Below are 17,628 nucleotides of genomic sequence, written 5' to 3' on the forward strand. Positions count from 1 at the left end.
GATTGTGGTGGCAGTGTGTGGAGTGTGCTTGGAAAGGAAAGAGACCGTAGCTAGGGAGTCCATTTTCAGAAACTGATGCAGCAGTCTGAGAGATATAGGGGCTTGACATAAGGGGGTGACTTTATGGATGGAGAAGAGAGGACAGGTTCCAGGCATATGTAGGAGAAACCACGTGGCATGGCCCTCAATTGCATGTGGGAGTGTTTGGGGATGGGGGAACAGAGAGCAAGAGAAGAAACAAAGGTGATTTTAAGGTTTCTGGTTTAGATTATTGGTGAGTTGTGTTTCTGGTAATGGAGATCAGGAATACAGGAAAAGGAGCAGGTTGGAAAGAAATAAAAGGTCAGATCAACTTTGAAAATATTGAGATGAAACTGCTGGTGGATATCTATGTAGAGATGTCCCATTGCTCACTGAGCATTTATAACCAGAGCCAAGGAAAGAAATCTGGACTGAAAACACAGATTTTGGAATTATCCACCTGGCACAAAATAAATAACTCAGGGAATGCTTATAAAAAGACCACCTGTAGTCTCCATGCTTGACTTTGTGACAGTAAACACTCATCTCCTCAGATGAATTTGGTTGGACAATGCAACAATCAAGCCTGTCAAGCCTGAGGGGAATCAAAATACTTTGTACAACCAGATCAATATTCAGAAAAGCTCTTTTTGGGTTTAATGTTGGGCCCAACCCAACAAGTTGTGATTTGACTGGAATAAATGTAGATTCCTGCCCTTGGTTTCTGAAAAGTGACTGGATAAATAAAGGATGGTGGAGTTGATAGTGTAATGAGAGAGCACCAAAGCTAACCCCACCTCCAGCCACACTAATACAACATACAATATGGGCAACAGTTGTTTATGCTCTTCCCTGGTAAGAGTGCAGAGTTGTGGGTGACACTCTATCCAACAAAAGAGGAACCAGATGGCAAGGGGGCCATGCAAGGGACAGTTGAAGATTTGCTTAGTGACTAGCCAGTGGGGTTGGAGATAAGCAGAAGGCAGTGATAGCTTCATAAACTTGGGAGCACTGTCCCACTTAAGATGGGATGAATTCTGTGATGCTTCAGAGGGCAGGATTTCTGTATGTGGAAAGAAGATAAAGGAAGGCAGTTCATAGTAGGAAGAGCCTTCCTAACCATTTTCTCTTTTCATAAATGGAGTGGCAGCCCTGTGAGGTAGCAAGCCCCCCACAGCTGGGGGTGGTGAAACCGAATGATAGTGCAGAGGAGAGTCCTGGAAATGGGGAGACATTGAGTTAGATGACCCCACATGCCATGGTTACCTGAGGTTTGGCCATGTGAAATGCCCTGTTCAGTTGCTTTCTTTTCCCATCCTGAGTGCAATCCTGGCTCATGAGGGTGTGCTTTTCCTCCCCATATAGAGATAATCGGTTCTACAAATCTCGTAATTCTGCTGGAGAATGAAATCTTTGCCGATTTTTTCAACACGTTTCTTTCTCTCCCGGTAAGTGTTCTCACTCAGACTTAAATACACGGGTTTCATCAACAGACAAGCAGTGAATCTCACTGAGCTTGTGTGCCTTTAAAAAAAAAAAAACTTCCCAAATCAAAACTATTTCAATTTGAGCAAGTAAATATGAATTCGAATTTCCTCTAAAATCCATAATCAAATTCCAAATCCCCAGCCTCCTTAATTGCCTTTGCCTGCCCATCACACCCTCTGCTGGTACCCAGTGGTCTACCCTCAGGAGCACACTTGGCATTCTCCCTCCTCTGCACCTTTCTTGGGCTCTGTTAGTTTCCGTAGTTCCACCTACCAAAGTCTTCACCATTTTTCAAATCTCTGCTTAAATCCTGGTCTCCTTAAGGAATTCCTAGGTTCTTCCAATGGGACTTATATTTCCCTGCCTCTGTGCCCCTTAGCACTTTGCAACTCTGTGCTTTACATGTGGGTCTCCCCCACTGGATGGTGAGGTTGTGACTTCCTGCAGGACAAGGACTGTGGGTTATTCATTGTGCTCCACTCCCCTCACCAGGTGTTCAGCACACAAAAATGACTGAGTTGTTCACAGGAACCGAACCTATATATTTTCTCAATCTATGCAACTGAAATGAATGCCAAATGTCAAAATATTCTTAAACCCAACCCTAGCCTAGTTTCACATCTCTTTTGGTTGACATCTTTGGTTACATCCTAATACGGGTGCCTTATAAAAATCCTGGCTCATCTCAGTACACCCTTTCCTGTGAATGCCACCCACTAAAAGGTGAGATTTTATATAACAGGGAAAAAACACTGTGTTATTCCACAAACACTTCTTGGGTGGTCACTTTGTGCCACTCACGAGGCTTAGCACTGGGACATAGATAATTAATGATATCACCTCTGTCCTCAAGGACTTCCATCTAATGTAATTTAAGGTGAGCGACATGGTAGAAGTTTCTAGGAGGTAGTGGGGTACAAGAGAGAGGCCACGCCCACTTGGAAGAGTAAGGAAAAGCTTCAGTGAAGAGGTGACACAAGCCAAGACTTGAAGGAAGACGAGGTATTTGAGAATTGGGGAGAGGGTGATGGATAAAGAAGTAGAAGGAAAAGACTGAGGGGTTGAGTAGCAAGGGACGTGAAGGCATTACAGACAGAATGGGGTGAGTTAAGGCACCAAGGAACAGCAGGCATTACAGACAGAATGCCCTCTGTCAAATATACTTTGTGACACTTTGAGACATTTTTGGTGCCTGTGGTGAGAAGCCCTTCCCCATCTGTCTCAGATCTGGTTGCCTAGGTCATAGTCCCTGCTCCATGACAAAAGAGAACAGTGGGCTAGAATTACTTATCAATTTTGGACACTCTTAATGCCCCCTAATTTTCATATATTTGGTCCTCTCTACTTTCTCCAGCTCAAGAGTTTAGGCAAATCCAAAGCCATTTCTCTTCATGAAAGGGTTTAGGTCTTTGCTTTAGCCAATGAATATACAAGATATACAAAAGTCAACACCATTTAACAGGATGGGCTTTGGCCTTTGCACACAGGTGAGATAACTCCCAGGCTGAGGCAGGGCTGAGCCAAAAGATGAACAAATCTTGTAATTTAGTCTACTTTAGGTATTTTTGTGCAAGGCAAGTTGATTCAGTGGAGTACATTCAAGAATTAATGTCCCCTGAAATAGGAAAGCAATGGAACCTCTTTTCCCCTGTGGCTGCAGACGGACCATGACATGTTCATGAAGAGGAGCTCTACCTCTTTGGCTGTTTCCTAGCTTTCTTTTGCAGGTCTTTGGCCAGACACCATTTTACACAGTTGAAAATGCAGAGTGGAGCTTGTGGCCAGAAATACCTCATGACTTGGTGAGTAAGGGTCTTTCTTTAATGGCCGAGGTCTTGGGATGGGGGGGAAAGAGGGAGCTGAATTGGAAGCGTGGTTGGGAGAGGGAGAGGGAGAAACCATAAAGCAGGTGAGTAGAGCAAACAGTATCAAGCTAAATAGACATTTCTCCTCTGTGCATTCTTACCACTTGGGCAAGAGGCGCTGGTGAGCCCTTTCCTTTCTATTCTAATCCTTGGTTAGCAAGTGGGACTTATCTCTCATGCTCACTTTGACTGTTGGGTAGTAGGTGCTTGAAGCACTGTGCTGAGAAGAACTCTGAGGCCACACCTAAACCAGAAGGAGTCTGGGAATTGATTGGCAGTGCCTGCCATGGGTGAGGGACAGGAGGTCACAGCCCATGGGCCACATGGCAACTATTTGCACTATAAGGTGTAGCTCAAGGTAAGATGCCACTCTGCAATGCCTGATGACTACTCCACCACTCTCCTCCAGAGATTGTCTCACTCTTCCTTCCTCATGCCCTTTTTCCTGGTCTTCGTCTATTAGCTTTCTCTTGTCTTTCTCCCCCTTCCTGTTACCCTTTTCCACTAGGTTGATGTTAGACTTACCCATGGCTTCCACATGCCCTACCAGCAGCAGGTGGGATCAGAAAGATCACGCTAAGCCCTGCTCACAGCAAGGTTTTGTTTTCCTCCAGGACCTGGAGAGTTAGGACACTCTACTCTGATTCTTGCATGTGGTGTTCCTGGAGAATTCCAAAACTTAAAACTTTCAGTTTTTTCCTCCCTTCTCTGGTGGTCCAGTCTCTCAGGGGTCCATCCTGGACTCTAAATGATGTTATGTGTGAGTCTCTGTGTGTTTTTGTATACGTTGTGCAGTTGATATGGGCTGGGAGCCTGCAAAAAATTATAAATGTGCTTACAAAGAAGCACATTGAATAGAGTTATGACCCAAACGCCACAGACCAAAGTCTCTTCTGCTTCCCTCCTATCAAGCAGGACTTAGATCTTTTTTTAAAACAACTTCACTCAGGGATAAGGAAGATTTTTTGATGAAAGATCAAGGCTTTTCTTGCCAACCAACCTATTCACTCCTTTGGGAGCCTCAGTCCAAGTCTCCAGTCCCCTTCGGTTCTATTTTTAATCAACACGTCTCTCCTCTGGGCCAGATACAGCAAGTGTGAGGTTATGTGTTGCCCTTTGCTAAGCTGCATTTCTTAACAGTTCAGTTCCATTTCTCTTTTCTGTTCCTATTTTGTCTGGACTCTAGATTCCAAAGTACAAAGGATTATTGACCTGGTTGGGAAAATACCGGTTACCTTTCTTCTGTAAAACCAACTTGTGTTTCCATTACATTCTCTGTCAAGAGCTCATCAGTTTCATTAATTCCCAAGAAGGAGGTAAGCATGGGGGTATAAGTGTGGAGAAATATGGAAAGCCAGGATACATAGCAATCCTGTGCCTTTAGTCCTACAGTGAAGTACAGATAGGGGCCACCTTTGCAGCCTTAGACATGCAGGTGGCTTAGCTTGTGTTGTGGCAATAGGTGAAATCTTAGGCTGGTAAATTGGTACCTAAATCAACAAGCAGAAGTCAGTTGGCTTGGCTATTTGTCTTAGTGCATCCATAAATGAGAGAGTTAGTGGTGGCCACAGGACATCAAAAATTATCTAAAATATATCCATAATCAAACATACCTCACGACCTTCATTGCTACCACCTGGCCTAAGCCACCATCATTTCTCACCCGGCCACTGAAATCATTTTAGACTCCTTCGTTTTGCTCTTGTTCTTCTGCTCATAGCAGACAGAATAAGCCTTTAGGCATTTAATTCAGATCATGTCCTTCCTCTGCTCAAGGTGAAACCCAATGCCCCTACAATGGCCTTCAAGGTCCTAGAGACCTGGCTTCATTTCCTTTCTGATCTCATCTCCTTCCACTCCATTTCTACGACATTGGCCTCCTTGCAGTTCCTCAAGCATACTGGACAGATTCCCATTTCAAGGCTTTGCACTGGCTGTTTACTCTGCCTGGAATGCTCTTCCCCCCCTTCCACACTGGATCCCTCTCTCGTCTCCTCAAATCTCTGTGAAGATCTCACCTACTCCATGAAGACCGTAATGCCCACTCATCCAACCCCTGCCCTAGCACTCCCAACCAACTCCATTTACCCTCCTCTACCTTTACATTTTTCCCCATAGTGCTTATAACCTTCAACTTTTCTAGATAATGTACTCATTACACTGACTGTTCATTGTCTGTCGTGTTCACTAGACTATAGGCTGGAGGGCAGGGATTTTTGTTCTGTTTGCTGATGTATCCCAAACACCTAGAATGGCACTTGGTACTTAGTAGACATGTAATAAATATTCGTTGAAAAAAATGAATGAATAAAATCTCCATTTAGAATTGAATTGGTAACTTTACTCTCAGTTCAACTAACCAAAAGAAACTAAATATGTCCCACCCAGGGAAGGTTAAGATTCAGGAAATCCCCATTGAGTAAAATGTTGTAACAAATCACCGCTATACACTCTTTTCCCTACAATATACATATTGGGGAAATTGAATTGGCAGAATCACTGTCACGTGGGGACTGTAGAAGACAAGGGGCCTTGGTTGGAGTGTGTTTTTGATCTTGGATTGTACACATGCTTGTGGGTCCCTCGCATGTCACTTGATGCATGTCACTAGAGGGTCTGGTGCCTAGTTTCAAAAGCACCGCATAATCAGGACCCAACTCATCTAACGGGCCACCATTTCTCCTCACTCATACTGAGCAAATGGGGGTCTGACCATGTGCAAGGCTGAGAGGAGCCAGGGACAGAACTCACTCTCACCATGGACTTTTCCTGGCAGCAAAGATGATGAGATGGAAAAAGGCAGACCAGTGGCTACTCCAGAAATGCATTGGCGGGGTCAGAAGGATGTGGCGCTTCTGTACCTACCTCAAAGGCAGTGCAGGTGGGTTTTTGGAGTTCTTTCTGGGGTCTTTGCAAGTTCTTAACAGCTTCCAGGGTGCCCCGGAGCACTTACTGACAGTTATGTATGTCTATGGTAAATATAAAATTGATTTATAATGCAGTTTGGGTAAAGTCTTTGAAAACTGAGACCCATAGTGTAGGTTAGGGCAAACACAACCAGAGTCCCTTTCACTCATTCATTTGTTCATTCATTCATTCATTCATTCAACAACGGTTATTGAGCACCACTCTGTGGCAGCCACTCTGCTGGTATGTGGGTATACAAAGGAGAACGAGAGCCATAAATCCCCACTTCATAAAGCTGCCACGACGGTGGGGAGACAGACAAGGAACAAGTAAATAAGTAAATCCCTGTAGCAAGTGTTGGGACGCACTGCTTTCTGCTTGATCGGATCCAGTATTTGGTGAGTCTGGGAGACCGACAGCCTGTACTGGCTGACAGTCCAGTTCAGTAACGTTAAGTTTTGTCCATGGACAAGCCCTAGGTTAAGGGTGAAATCCTGGATCTCCAGGGAACAGGGAGGGAAGAACTAGACACTAGACAGGCTATTGCTCAGTTTGTCAAAAGGACTTCAGCCCTGGCAAAGTTGTGAAACGGGGAACATAGTCTTTGGTACATTTTGGCCCCAGTGTCCTTCTGCTGGCTACTCTTAGACCAAACTCAAAAGTCTCATGATCCATCCTCAGAGTCTTGCAGTTTTCCCTAAAGTGACAGTTTTTCTAACAATAAGAAGTCACAAAAGATCCCTATCCATTAAGTCCCTTCTCCCCATGACTCCCATGTGCCCCCATATTAGGACATTTCTGGAGATGGTGCCTTAACCCAAAGGAGTGATGTTGGTGATGTTGGAAGCAATAGAGCAGGCTGGTGGTGGGGGCATCAGCTGCCACGCTCAGATGCAACCGCTGAAGGGGCAAGATTGTGGTGCAGCTCTGTGCCTCTCCTGTCTGATCTGTAGGTGAAGAGCTGATGGACTTCTGGATCCTTGCTGAGAAGATCCTGAGCATAGATGAGATGGACCTGGAATTGAGAGACCACTACCTATCTCTCCTCCTTGTGCTGAAGGCCACCCACCTTCAGGAGGGCTCACGGGTAGTGACGCTCTGCAACATGAACATCAGTAAGAACTATAAAGTGTATCTGAAGTGAAATCCTTGAGAAATGAAACCAAGAAATCAATCCAGTGCCTGATAGCCCTCAGCCCTGCCACTCTTTCCATCTTCTATGCATCATTAGTGATGCCGGTGGGAAACCTAACCCTTAACAGGAGAGAGATGAGAGAGACTAATTGTCATTAGGCTTGTAGGGCCTCTTCTTGAGATATTACTTGCCAGCGATCGTTGGTTGGATGGAGTGGAGAGAAATTGGAGCAAGGTAATCGCACAACTCCTCCACCTTCTGAGCCTGCAGGACTTGTCTTTTTTTTAAATTGGGATTCTCTAGAACAAACTACAGCCCACAGGCCAAATGAAGCACATGTGGCCTATGAGCTAAGAATGTTTTCATATTTTTAAAGGGTTAAAGAGGACAAGTGTGTAACAGAGACTGTAGGTGGCCCACAAAACCTATAAACTATTTACTAGCTGCCCTTCACAGAAAAAGTCTGCAAGACTCTTCTCTAGTACATCAGATTCATCTTTATTTATTTATTTATTTATGTATTCACTTATTTATTTGTTTAGTGAGGAGGCATTGCTAACCCAAACACAAATGTGTTCCAGAAGATTTGCTCTTTGGGATTACTCACACTACTCCTTATTCATAGAGATAACTGAGAATTGATGAGATTAAAATCAGGGCTAGTAAAGACTCCTTCAAATTATTCAGTCCAAAGCCCTCTCTCCTGTCAGATCTAACCCTGAGAAATCCCATTCAAAGCTACATGTCTCTCGTTCTTAAACATGTTTTCATGTGACTTTTGCTTTTCTTTACAATAACATTCAATAGTCTAAAAAGTAACTTGAAGAATCCCATAGAATGACTTATTCATCTGGGGAAGAAGGAAGGTAATCAGAGAAAGGGGTCACCATGCTGAACATACCTAAACATGTATCCACCATGTTTGACCTGTTCATACCCCTGGATTACGTGAGGAACAAATGAAATTCTGTTCAAAAACATTTGGAAAAATTTAACAACCTCACCATCACCACATTGTTTTCATCATTCATCTCTCTGTCTTCAGAGTCTCTCCTGAACCTCTCTATCTGGCATCCCAACCAGTCAACCACCAGGAGGGAGATCTTGAGCAACATGCAGAAAGTGGCTCTGTTCAAACTCCAGAGCTATTGGCTTCCCAACTTTTTCACCCATGCCAAGACCATCATAGCTAAGGAGGAATCATGTCATGGTCTGATGCAAGAATATGAGACTCGCCTGTACAGTATTTGCTGTACCCATGTAGGAGGGCTCCCTCTGAACATGAGTGTCAAGAAGTCCCATCACTCCCAGAAGCAGTACTCGAGCAGGAAGACCAAGCTGAAGATGTGGCAGTTGATAGACCATGACTCTTGGTCTCTAGAATTGGATACCAACTCAGACACCAATTCCATGGCGTGCCACGAGACCTGTCCTCAGGAGAAGGTGGTCATACAAATGCCTTCCCTGAAAAAGGCCTCTTCAAGGGAGAGAATAACCAGTTCCCTGGAAAAGGATAGCCTCTGTGCCAGGAAGTCCAACAAGAAGAAATCCAAGAGCCACCTCCACATGGAGGGCCTCTTTGAGACAAAGTTCTCTACCCACCTGAGGACTGCCACCCCCATCATCCGTCACTCCCCCCATATGACAATCAAGAATGCCATAAAGCAAAGACTCTCTTTGGGGTACACCCACTGGGCCTTGTGTGCCGATGCTTATGCAGGGAATCCCTTCCGGGACCACCTGAAGAAGCTGAATTTGAAAGTGGAGATCCAACTCCTGGACCTCTGGCAGGACCTGCACCATTTCCTCAGTGTACTGATAAGTAATAGGAAGACTGGGAATGGCGTCTTTTGGCACATGCTGGGCAACCGGATCTGTGAGCTCTACCTGAATGAACAGATTGGCCCATGCCTACCACTCAAATCCCAAACTATTAAAGGTCTGAAGGAGCTGCTGCCTTCTGGGAATATGAACCCCTGGATACCCAGAGCCCAGGAAGAGATCTGCCAGGTTAGTTACACCTTACAGAAATGGGTTAGTATCTGGAAAATTAGGTCAAGACCTGAAATTCTATCTAGTCATCTATACCAAGTTAATGATATAATTAGCCATATAACCCTGCACCTATCGAAGAGTTGATTAATCTTTTAGGAATAGGCTGTACAAATTCCTAAGAAGCATTCAAAACTCCAAAGTATTCCTTCTTCAATTCTCCCTTATGTGGACTCTCCCAAAGCCATGAACCTCAGAGTGTTCCACTGAGGAAAGTTTTAATAACACTATTCTAAACATTATATATTGAAATACAGGGTCTTTCTTTCCTAAAACAGCTGTCAAGAAAATGGCCAATTGAAAAGAGTTTATTCTTATCCTAAAACATTAGATAAAAGCAGGAGACCATCCTAAAGACTCACAGGAAGTAAGGCCCATTGCTTGACTATTGTATCAAGATCTTGGGAGAAAACAAATTGCAGAGTCAGTTGGGAAACAGATGAGCATCCAGGAAAAGGGACTAATTACAAGGGAGTGAGCACAAGGGTAGGGAAATCACAAAGGATAGTGCAATACTCCAGGGCCAGTAGGGGTGGGCACCTTTATCACTCTTAGGCCTGAAGAGTTGAGGAGACGGAGTAGTTACCAGAACCAGGAGAGAAAGAGCTGTATGGAGTGGAACACTCAACAGAAGCTGTAATTGTCAGGAATAGAGGGATGTAGCCAGTCCACAGTGATCTGGCTAGGAAGGAGTAGGGAAAATAGATACCCCAAACTCACTCTACTCTTGCTTTCCCATCTCCTGTCAGGACTCCTGACTGGATATGTCTAACCAGAGGTCATGGGAGCCTGTTGATGTGGTCCATACAGGTTAATTTCCCAAGGCACAAGCCAAGATCTGGAGGAGCAAGTGGATATAAGTAGCAACTTATTTAGTGCATTATAATGTATTTACCTTATAAAGCACATTACCTCCTTGAGGCTTCCTAACACCTCCAAGAGGCAGACAAGGTAGTATTGTTGTCACTTGTACAGTAAGGAAAATGAGACTCAGAGTGTAAGTGGATTAGCCCAAGGCACACAGCAGACTAGTGGAGGAACCAGGGGCAGAACCCAGAAGTTCTTGGTTGGAAGTCCAACACAATTTCCAGCACACCATAATTATCCAGGGTCGCACATCTGGGTAGTGTAGGACCAGATCAGTCCAGTGGATCCACAGCCAAAGCTCTTCTGTGCACAGTTCTTCAGTACTAGAAGTCCAGGGACCTTCTGCCCTTTGTGAAATGCGTTCCCTCCTCTCTGTTCCCAAAGAACTTTGCTCATACCTCTGTGGTGGCATGTGTCATACTGCTGTTCATCATGCTAGAAGGTGAGCTCCTTGAGGACCCAGCTTGTAGCATATTGATTTGTATATTCTCAGCAATGGGCACAGTGTCTGGCACATGGGAGACACTCAGAAAGTATTCATCAAATAAATAAATGAATGAATGTGAGAGTACAAATATATAAACCTAGCTAAGCACTAACTCAAAGGTTTTTATTGTTGTTATTGTTGGGTTTTGTTTGTTTATTTTAATGTAATGAAATATTCTTCACAAGTGGGTAAGGCATTCAAGTGGGAGATATTAAGAGTAGACACATCAAAAGGAGATGGTTGGTTTCAGGACCATTTTGAGAATCAGATGAGATCATACTTTGGAAAGGAACAAAGATGTACAAGATGTCAAATATTTGTCCTTCAGTAAACTATTTGTTGTATCTCTTCTTTTTTACTTCTTTTTTTTATTTTTTAAATTGGTTTTTAGAGAGAGAGGAAGGGAGAGGGATAGAGAGATAAAAACATCGATGAGGAAGAAACATCATCAATCAGCTGCCTCCTGCACTGGGGATCAAGCCCACAACCTGGGCATGTGCCCTGACCAGGAATCGAACCTTGACCACTTGGTTCCTGGGTCGATGCTCAATCACCGAGCCACACCTGGCTGGGCTTCTGTATTTCTTCTTAAATAAATATTGGTTACTATCCTCTGAGATTCAGAGAGGGGCTGCCATATTTAGAAAGGCAAAGACTTGCCCCCTGGTGGGTCATGGCTAATGTTTGCTATTCCATTGTATCTCCAAGTTAGAGAATCCAGAGTCTGCAGCCCACTCCTCTCCCAGGTGAACACTAGCAGGCGAGATGCAGCAAGCTGAGCACTACCTCCTAACACTTAGGTCCGTGTTTCAATTGCAGATACTCAGCCACTGGTATGATGAATTTCTGGATGAAGAGGACTACTGGTTTCTCACGTTTTCAGTAGGAGGGGCTTTGAGCTGGGGAGGAATCATGAGGTTGAGGGAAGAAAAGAGAGTAACTGCTCTTTTAGAAGCCTTATTTGTTAAAGTAAATGAAAGGCTGATTTTTTTTCCTAGAGGCAACTGGGGTGGGGATTGACATGGTCCCTAATATTCTAAACATAAACCTCTCAAGGAAAAAGACTCAAGTGTATGAGCTGACTTTGAAGGAGTCACATTCATATAGAATTTCTCCCTTATAGAAAGTGGTTTGATTAGAAAAGGGAGGGGGTTGGTGTGTCAAGGAGCAATGGTTCTGAACAAATTGAAAAGCGTCAGCCTAAGTCTGCATGACAGGGAGACGCAGGAGGACTGGGCTCTTACAAAAGTCTTGCTTCTGCTCTAGTTCCTGTAGAAAATGTTGTCTGCCCCCTCCCCCTTCTCTTAGACTCAGAGCAAGTTCATCAGCACCGGGAGGCATAAAAGAGACTTACTAAACAAAAAAGAGAACATTCTTCTATATAAGAGGTTTGAGGAATCCCTGGCATTAAGCCAGGGTTTGGCTAACATGGAGGAAATGGATTCTATGCAGTGGCAAAAACTAGCTACTGAGGACCTGAGACAAGGCGGGTCTCTCCAGGTAGAACTGAAGTCTCCAGTGTTTCTGGCAGGTGAGGGCAGTCACCATAATTTTTTTGACACTGACATATAAGCAACACTGACATATAGGCAATGCAAAGATGACCTCATTTGCTCTTCAAAATAACCTGAGATAAGTATTGAGTAATTGAGGCACAGAGGGGGGTCAGTGACCACCCCAGGGTCACACAAGGGGTGGCAGAGAGGATCTGAATCCAGACTGACTGACTGCAGAAGCTCCTACTGGCTGTGAAGGGGGCCAGAGCACTAGAGTGCGGCCAGACTCATGCCCACCACAGCGTCGCTGCAGTTGAACTGAACACTTCATCTCATGCATCTGATAAGCACCTTCTACCTCACTGCCCCTTCTCCAGAATCCAATCCAAAGCATTTCTGTGCATTTATTTTTAACAGCTACCCTCCTTCCCCAACATAACACCCCAGCCCACCCCGGCAGTGGAGAGAATTGTAGAGGAGCACAAGGCTCTGCTCTCCTACAGTCCTGGGGTCACATCTGAGCTCCACTAATGACTCTGGAAGCTTGAGCAATGCATTTAACCTCTCTTTAAACCTCAGTTTTCTCATCTGTAAGTGGGGAATAATAACAGGCTTGTTGTGAAGATGACCTGAGATCATCTATGAAAGCTATTAGCACAATGTTTGGCAATAGTACAAGTCCAATAAATGTTAGCCATTGTTATTCAAATCGAACAAATTGTTTTAATTGTCTATGTTGAGGCAGTCAGGATAATGCAGTATTTCTCACACTTTGATCCGCAATAAATATATTTGACTTCAGGGGACATATACTTATATATCTATATGTGTGTGCATATAGATACAAAAATATTTTCACAAACCAATGATGTACTCTAATAATCTCTATCCTATTCTATTTTGTTTTGTAAATGCCAGAAATGATTCAATTTATTTTTTTGACATACTGTTGAGTTGTGTGAACTACACTTTGAAAAACAGATAGAACAAGAGTGAGCCAAGGCTTTGAAAAATCAGTTCTACCATTCCCTCACTCATGAGCCTAGGGAAGCTACCTCATCTCTCTGAACCTCGTTTCCTCATCTGTGGAATGGGGCTGATGGCCCCTACTTTGCAGGGCTGTTGAGGGTGTTGGAGGTAATGCATTTACACAGCAAACAGGTGCTCAACAAGTAGTACTTGTTAGATTACATGTGACACACTCTCAAAATCAATTAAAAAATCTTTAAAAAAAAAATCTATCATGAACAGGCCTTCTGTTTCACCTCAGAGTTTCACCTTCTCTCTAAATCCTGAACATTCCAGAACCTATCCCAGAAATCTAGAGAGAAGTGGGAGAAAGGGTAGCTGGTAAATTTCACCACACATATACAGGGCAACAGGCGTTTAGTGGCCATGGATTGTCTGGGATGGCCAGGAGAGGGAACCACCCTCTCTCTCTCCCAGCACACATGATTACTTCACCCACCACTCCTGTTTTGGAGCACAGGTTTGACCTGACAAGGGCCTCCTGTGCATTTGCCCATCTTGGGGCCCTGACTGCCCGGTAGATTGATGCCTCCACTCAGGCTGCACCATAAACTCTCAGAGCACCAGAACCAGAATATTCTCAACTTTCACACAGAGAAAATTAGTCCTAGAAAAGCAAAAAGGTTGCCCAAGTTTGCTCAGCAAGGGAGAACTAGAAACCTGGGTCCACTGCAGAAATAACCCACCGCTCTTACAATTACAGCCAGATACCCCATTTTGAGAGACGATAATGACGACAGTGACAATTGACATAAGGCCAACTGACTTCTGTGAGTCCACACTCTCCAATTCCTTCTGGACTCCACCAGTATGACTCAGAAAGTACTTGACTGCCTTGGGGAGTTCCAGCTGTGCGTGACTGGGCAGAAAGTCTCCATGGGTCAGGGGTCTCCAGGAAGGGCAGAATCTTCCCACCCTGGAGGGGAGGCTGTATTTCCTTGCTTCTAATTTGTCCTAGGGAACTTGTATTCCTTGTGTATAAACATTCCATTAAAGCACTTGTTGTACTTAAATAACATTTTAAAGACAATACTTTTAACAAAAGTATATGAATCTTTGACCCCAAAGTGGTCAACTAGGCTCCCCCCTGTTTTTCTCTACTTGATAGACATAGAAAACATGTCCTTTGAGGAACTCTGCTATAAGTATCCAAAGGTGGCCATAGAGAAGATCAGTGATGACTACAAAATATATTGTGAAAAAGCACCTAAAATGGGTAAGTGTTTAAACCCACAGATAGATTTGAGACAGCCAGGTAGGAAAGCATCCCCAAACTCGATAGGCCACAAGCCAAAAGAGGAACCATGCTTTGTTTGAAATGAGAGCTGATCAGACCTGCCCCCCCCCCCGCCCCCTCCAGCCCCAAGGCCACAGAAGGACATCATGGAAATGAGATTCGATTATAAAGGCCTGAGTACAGGGATGAAAACATTCCTTCCTTCCTCCCTGCCTAGTTCTCATTCTGGGGTTTTAAATAATGCAGATTGGTCTTCTGCGAAGTTCCCTGGAGTCAGAGATTTGTGGAAGGAGTTTGTTGGGCGTGTTCTTGGAGATGACTCCTGTAGGGAGTGAGGAACGCAGGTCTGGGCAGAGGTAGGTGCTGGACTGTGAGGCAGTCAGAGTAGACCTAGCAGATCCCCTAGGAAGCTCGGAAGCCGAGCTTTGTCCCCGACTGAGTCAAGGGACTTTTATGCATCTACATTGACTCATCTGGGGTGTGGCTGCCCCTCGGGCAGATATGACCTTGGGTCTGGCTGTGCCCTTTGGTGGAGGCAACTCCCCGAAGGAGATTGAGTTTCAAGACCTCTTGCATTTCTGACTTGATGTCTTTTGTCAGTTTTAGGAAAATTCCAGTTATTCTCTCTTCAAGTATTTGACGTGCTTCATTCTATTTCCTTCATCCTTCTGCTTATCTTATCATATATATTTTCATCATTTTAGCCACATGCCCTATGTTCCATATGCCCTATTCTGTATTTTTTTTACTTTTTCTCTCTATGTTTCAGTCCGGTATCTTCTTTTGATCTTACTCCTAGTTCAACAATTCTCACTTCAGCTATCTAAAATTTGTCATCCTACCTATTTCTTAATTCTCAATTTTCTACATTTCAATCATTAACCTTTTTCTTTTTAGAATTTATTTTTTTTCTTTTTGTGGTATTCGGTCTATGTTGATTTTTTTTCTCTTTTGAATTACTTAAACTAAATGGATGATAGTTATTTTAAAGTGCATATTTGGATTTCCCATGTCTATTTCAAATGCCATCTTTTTTCTCCTTGGTTTTGGAGAATCTTTTTAAATACCTTGTCACTTCTGCTTTATTTGTGAACATTGTTATAAAAATTTGCATAGATAACTTGAGGCTCTAGGCGATGGCATTTTCCTTTATTTCTGACACATACTGAACGAGCACAGCCAGGTAACCTTTATCCATGGAGGGATAGCATTGATTCAGAGCTAGCTTTCATTCCTTTTGATGAATGAGCTTGCTCTGGTTTTCCTTACTTTTGGGGGTCCCAGCTGAAAGCCTTGGGTGCTTTTCAGGGCCCCTTCTCCTTTGTTGTTTTACTCTCTCTGCCCTGAGAGTCTGCCAAAAAGCTCTGCTGTATTTCTCAGGAGCAATCGTCATAACTGTCCCATGCCTTGAAAGTAAAAGCAGTGGCAAAAGGTTTTTTTGCCCGTTTTCTAAGGCCTGTGGCTTTGCCTTCTGTGCCATTGGGGCTTTAACACTGCAGATGCCCCTGAGACAGGTGAACTCTTGGTATCAGCCTAGCCTTCTGGTTTCTAACCTTCTCTTTCCTTTAATCTCCCTGTTTGTATTTATTTTGTATTAATTTTTTACAAGCTTACTTACGAGTTTAAAAGTGTGTTATTCTTTTATCCAGCATCTCTAGGTGTTTTTTATTGGCAGGTTTCTTTCTTTCCTTCCTTCCTTCCTTCTTTCTTCTTTTGATATCTGGTCTTACATAGTCTGGATTGTACTTAATGCCAATAAAAAAAGTCTGCATTACTTTCTACAATATTAACAACCTCAAAGGGCTCTTTGAATGCTAAAATGCTTGGCGTCTGTCATTATGTAATAGTAGTGTTTTAACATAGTTTTGAAATAACAGTTTCTAAGTGGCAACAGGGCACCCGACACCCACTCCAAGTTGTGTATGGTGTGACAGAACACCACTTGAGAAGCTTGCTATGGAAGCTTGTCCTCACAAGGATCTGGTGTCCTTCACAAGGAAAGGGAATGGTCTCTGTTAAAGCAAGAAGGTGGAAGGAACTCTTAATGAAGAGGTCAAGCAAGAACCTGTGAGTTTGCTGATTAGGAAGCAGGAGTTCCAAGGGACACGTGGAAGGGTTTAGGATGGCACAGCAGAGGTGTCCAAGGAGACTGGCATGTGGGGTATGGCTCAGTGAAAACGGCTGATTGGGGGAAGGATGCCGCTTGGTGTTGAAATGATAAGGAGAAGTTGACAGACTGGGTCTCAGCGGCCTTCTGAGGAAGGTGGGCTCTAGGTCTAATAGCCAACGGACTTAAATAACACAGGCTGAACCGCTATTAGTGTGAGGGGTTAAAATCTTCCTGAAATCTCTTATGCACTAAAGGCCTATGCATCCCTAGCACCAGTGGCCTGAGATGGCAGCAGTTGCGGGCCTGTGGTTTTCCACGTGCCCTCGATGTCTGGGAAATGTTCTTGCTGCTCTGTCCCCCCTTCTCTGCAGTGTTCTTTAGAGCATGGTGTTATCCAACTTTGTGACTTCTTATTAGATTTTACAGTGAAAATTTTCAGAGAACCAAGGATATGTTCATCCACAAATAGGAAACCATCCTTTAAAAAGATTACTGTTGTCAGGAGGCCTTCGATGAGACCCAGGTAAGACAAAGGATCTGGTTACACCAGTGTCTCCAGGCACAGGCCTGGAGTTCAGCATGAACTTATTTCTCTGTGTGTTAGTTTCTAGACTCTTTCTCAACTACCACACACACATGCACAGGCATACTAAGTATTTTAAATCATCATTCATTTTCTAAACCTGGCACCATACAATATATATTATACAATAAGTTTTTCAACATAACAAACTCTATGGACATCCTTTGATGTCAGTATAGGAGGTTTAGGCCTACCTCCTTCCATAGTGTGAATGTAGCATGATTTATTTAACTATATGTTTTTCATGGATATTTACATTATCTTCAGTTTTTGTATTGCTATCAGTAGCACCATAATAAACACCTTTGTACATGTGTTAATATACCTCTATCCTTTATAGAATTTAATGAT

General features: G+C 43.7%; 1 protein-coding gene across 1 annotated transcript in view; it reads left to right on the plus strand.

The window, feature by feature from the left end:
• The window catches only part of RGSL1 (regulator of G protein signaling like 1), a 38,264-nt gene that overhangs the window by 1,415 nt on the left and 19,221 nt on the right, over positions 1-17,628 (plus strand). The window contains exons 2-11 of the mRNA XM_087828188.1: positions 1,387-1,469; positions 3,237-3,311; positions 4,561-4,690; positions 6,151-6,255; positions 7,235-7,396; positions 8,462-9,426; positions 11,642-11,704; positions 12,131-12,353; positions 14,456-14,563; positions 17,112-17,217. Of these exons, the coding sequence (XP_087684314.1) occupies positions 1,387-1,469; positions 3,237-3,311; positions 4,561-4,690; positions 6,151-6,255; positions 7,235-7,396; positions 8,462-9,426; positions 11,642-11,704; positions 12,131-12,353; positions 14,456-14,563; positions 17,112-17,217 (2,020 nt within the window). The remainder of the gene's footprint in view (positions 1-1,386; positions 1,470-3,236; positions 3,312-4,560; positions 4,691-6,150; positions 6,256-7,234; positions 7,397-8,461; positions 9,427-11,641; positions 11,705-12,130; positions 12,354-14,455; positions 14,564-17,111; positions 17,218-17,628) is intronic.

The sequence above is a fragment of the Miniopterus natalensis genome, chromosome 19, assembly GCF_054644295.1.
Source record: "Miniopterus natalensis isolate mMinNat1 chromosome 19, mMinNat1.hap1, whole genome shotgun sequence".
Taxonomy (NCBI): domain Eukaryota; kingdom Metazoa; phylum Chordata; class Mammalia; order Chiroptera; family Miniopteridae; genus Miniopterus; species Miniopterus natalensis.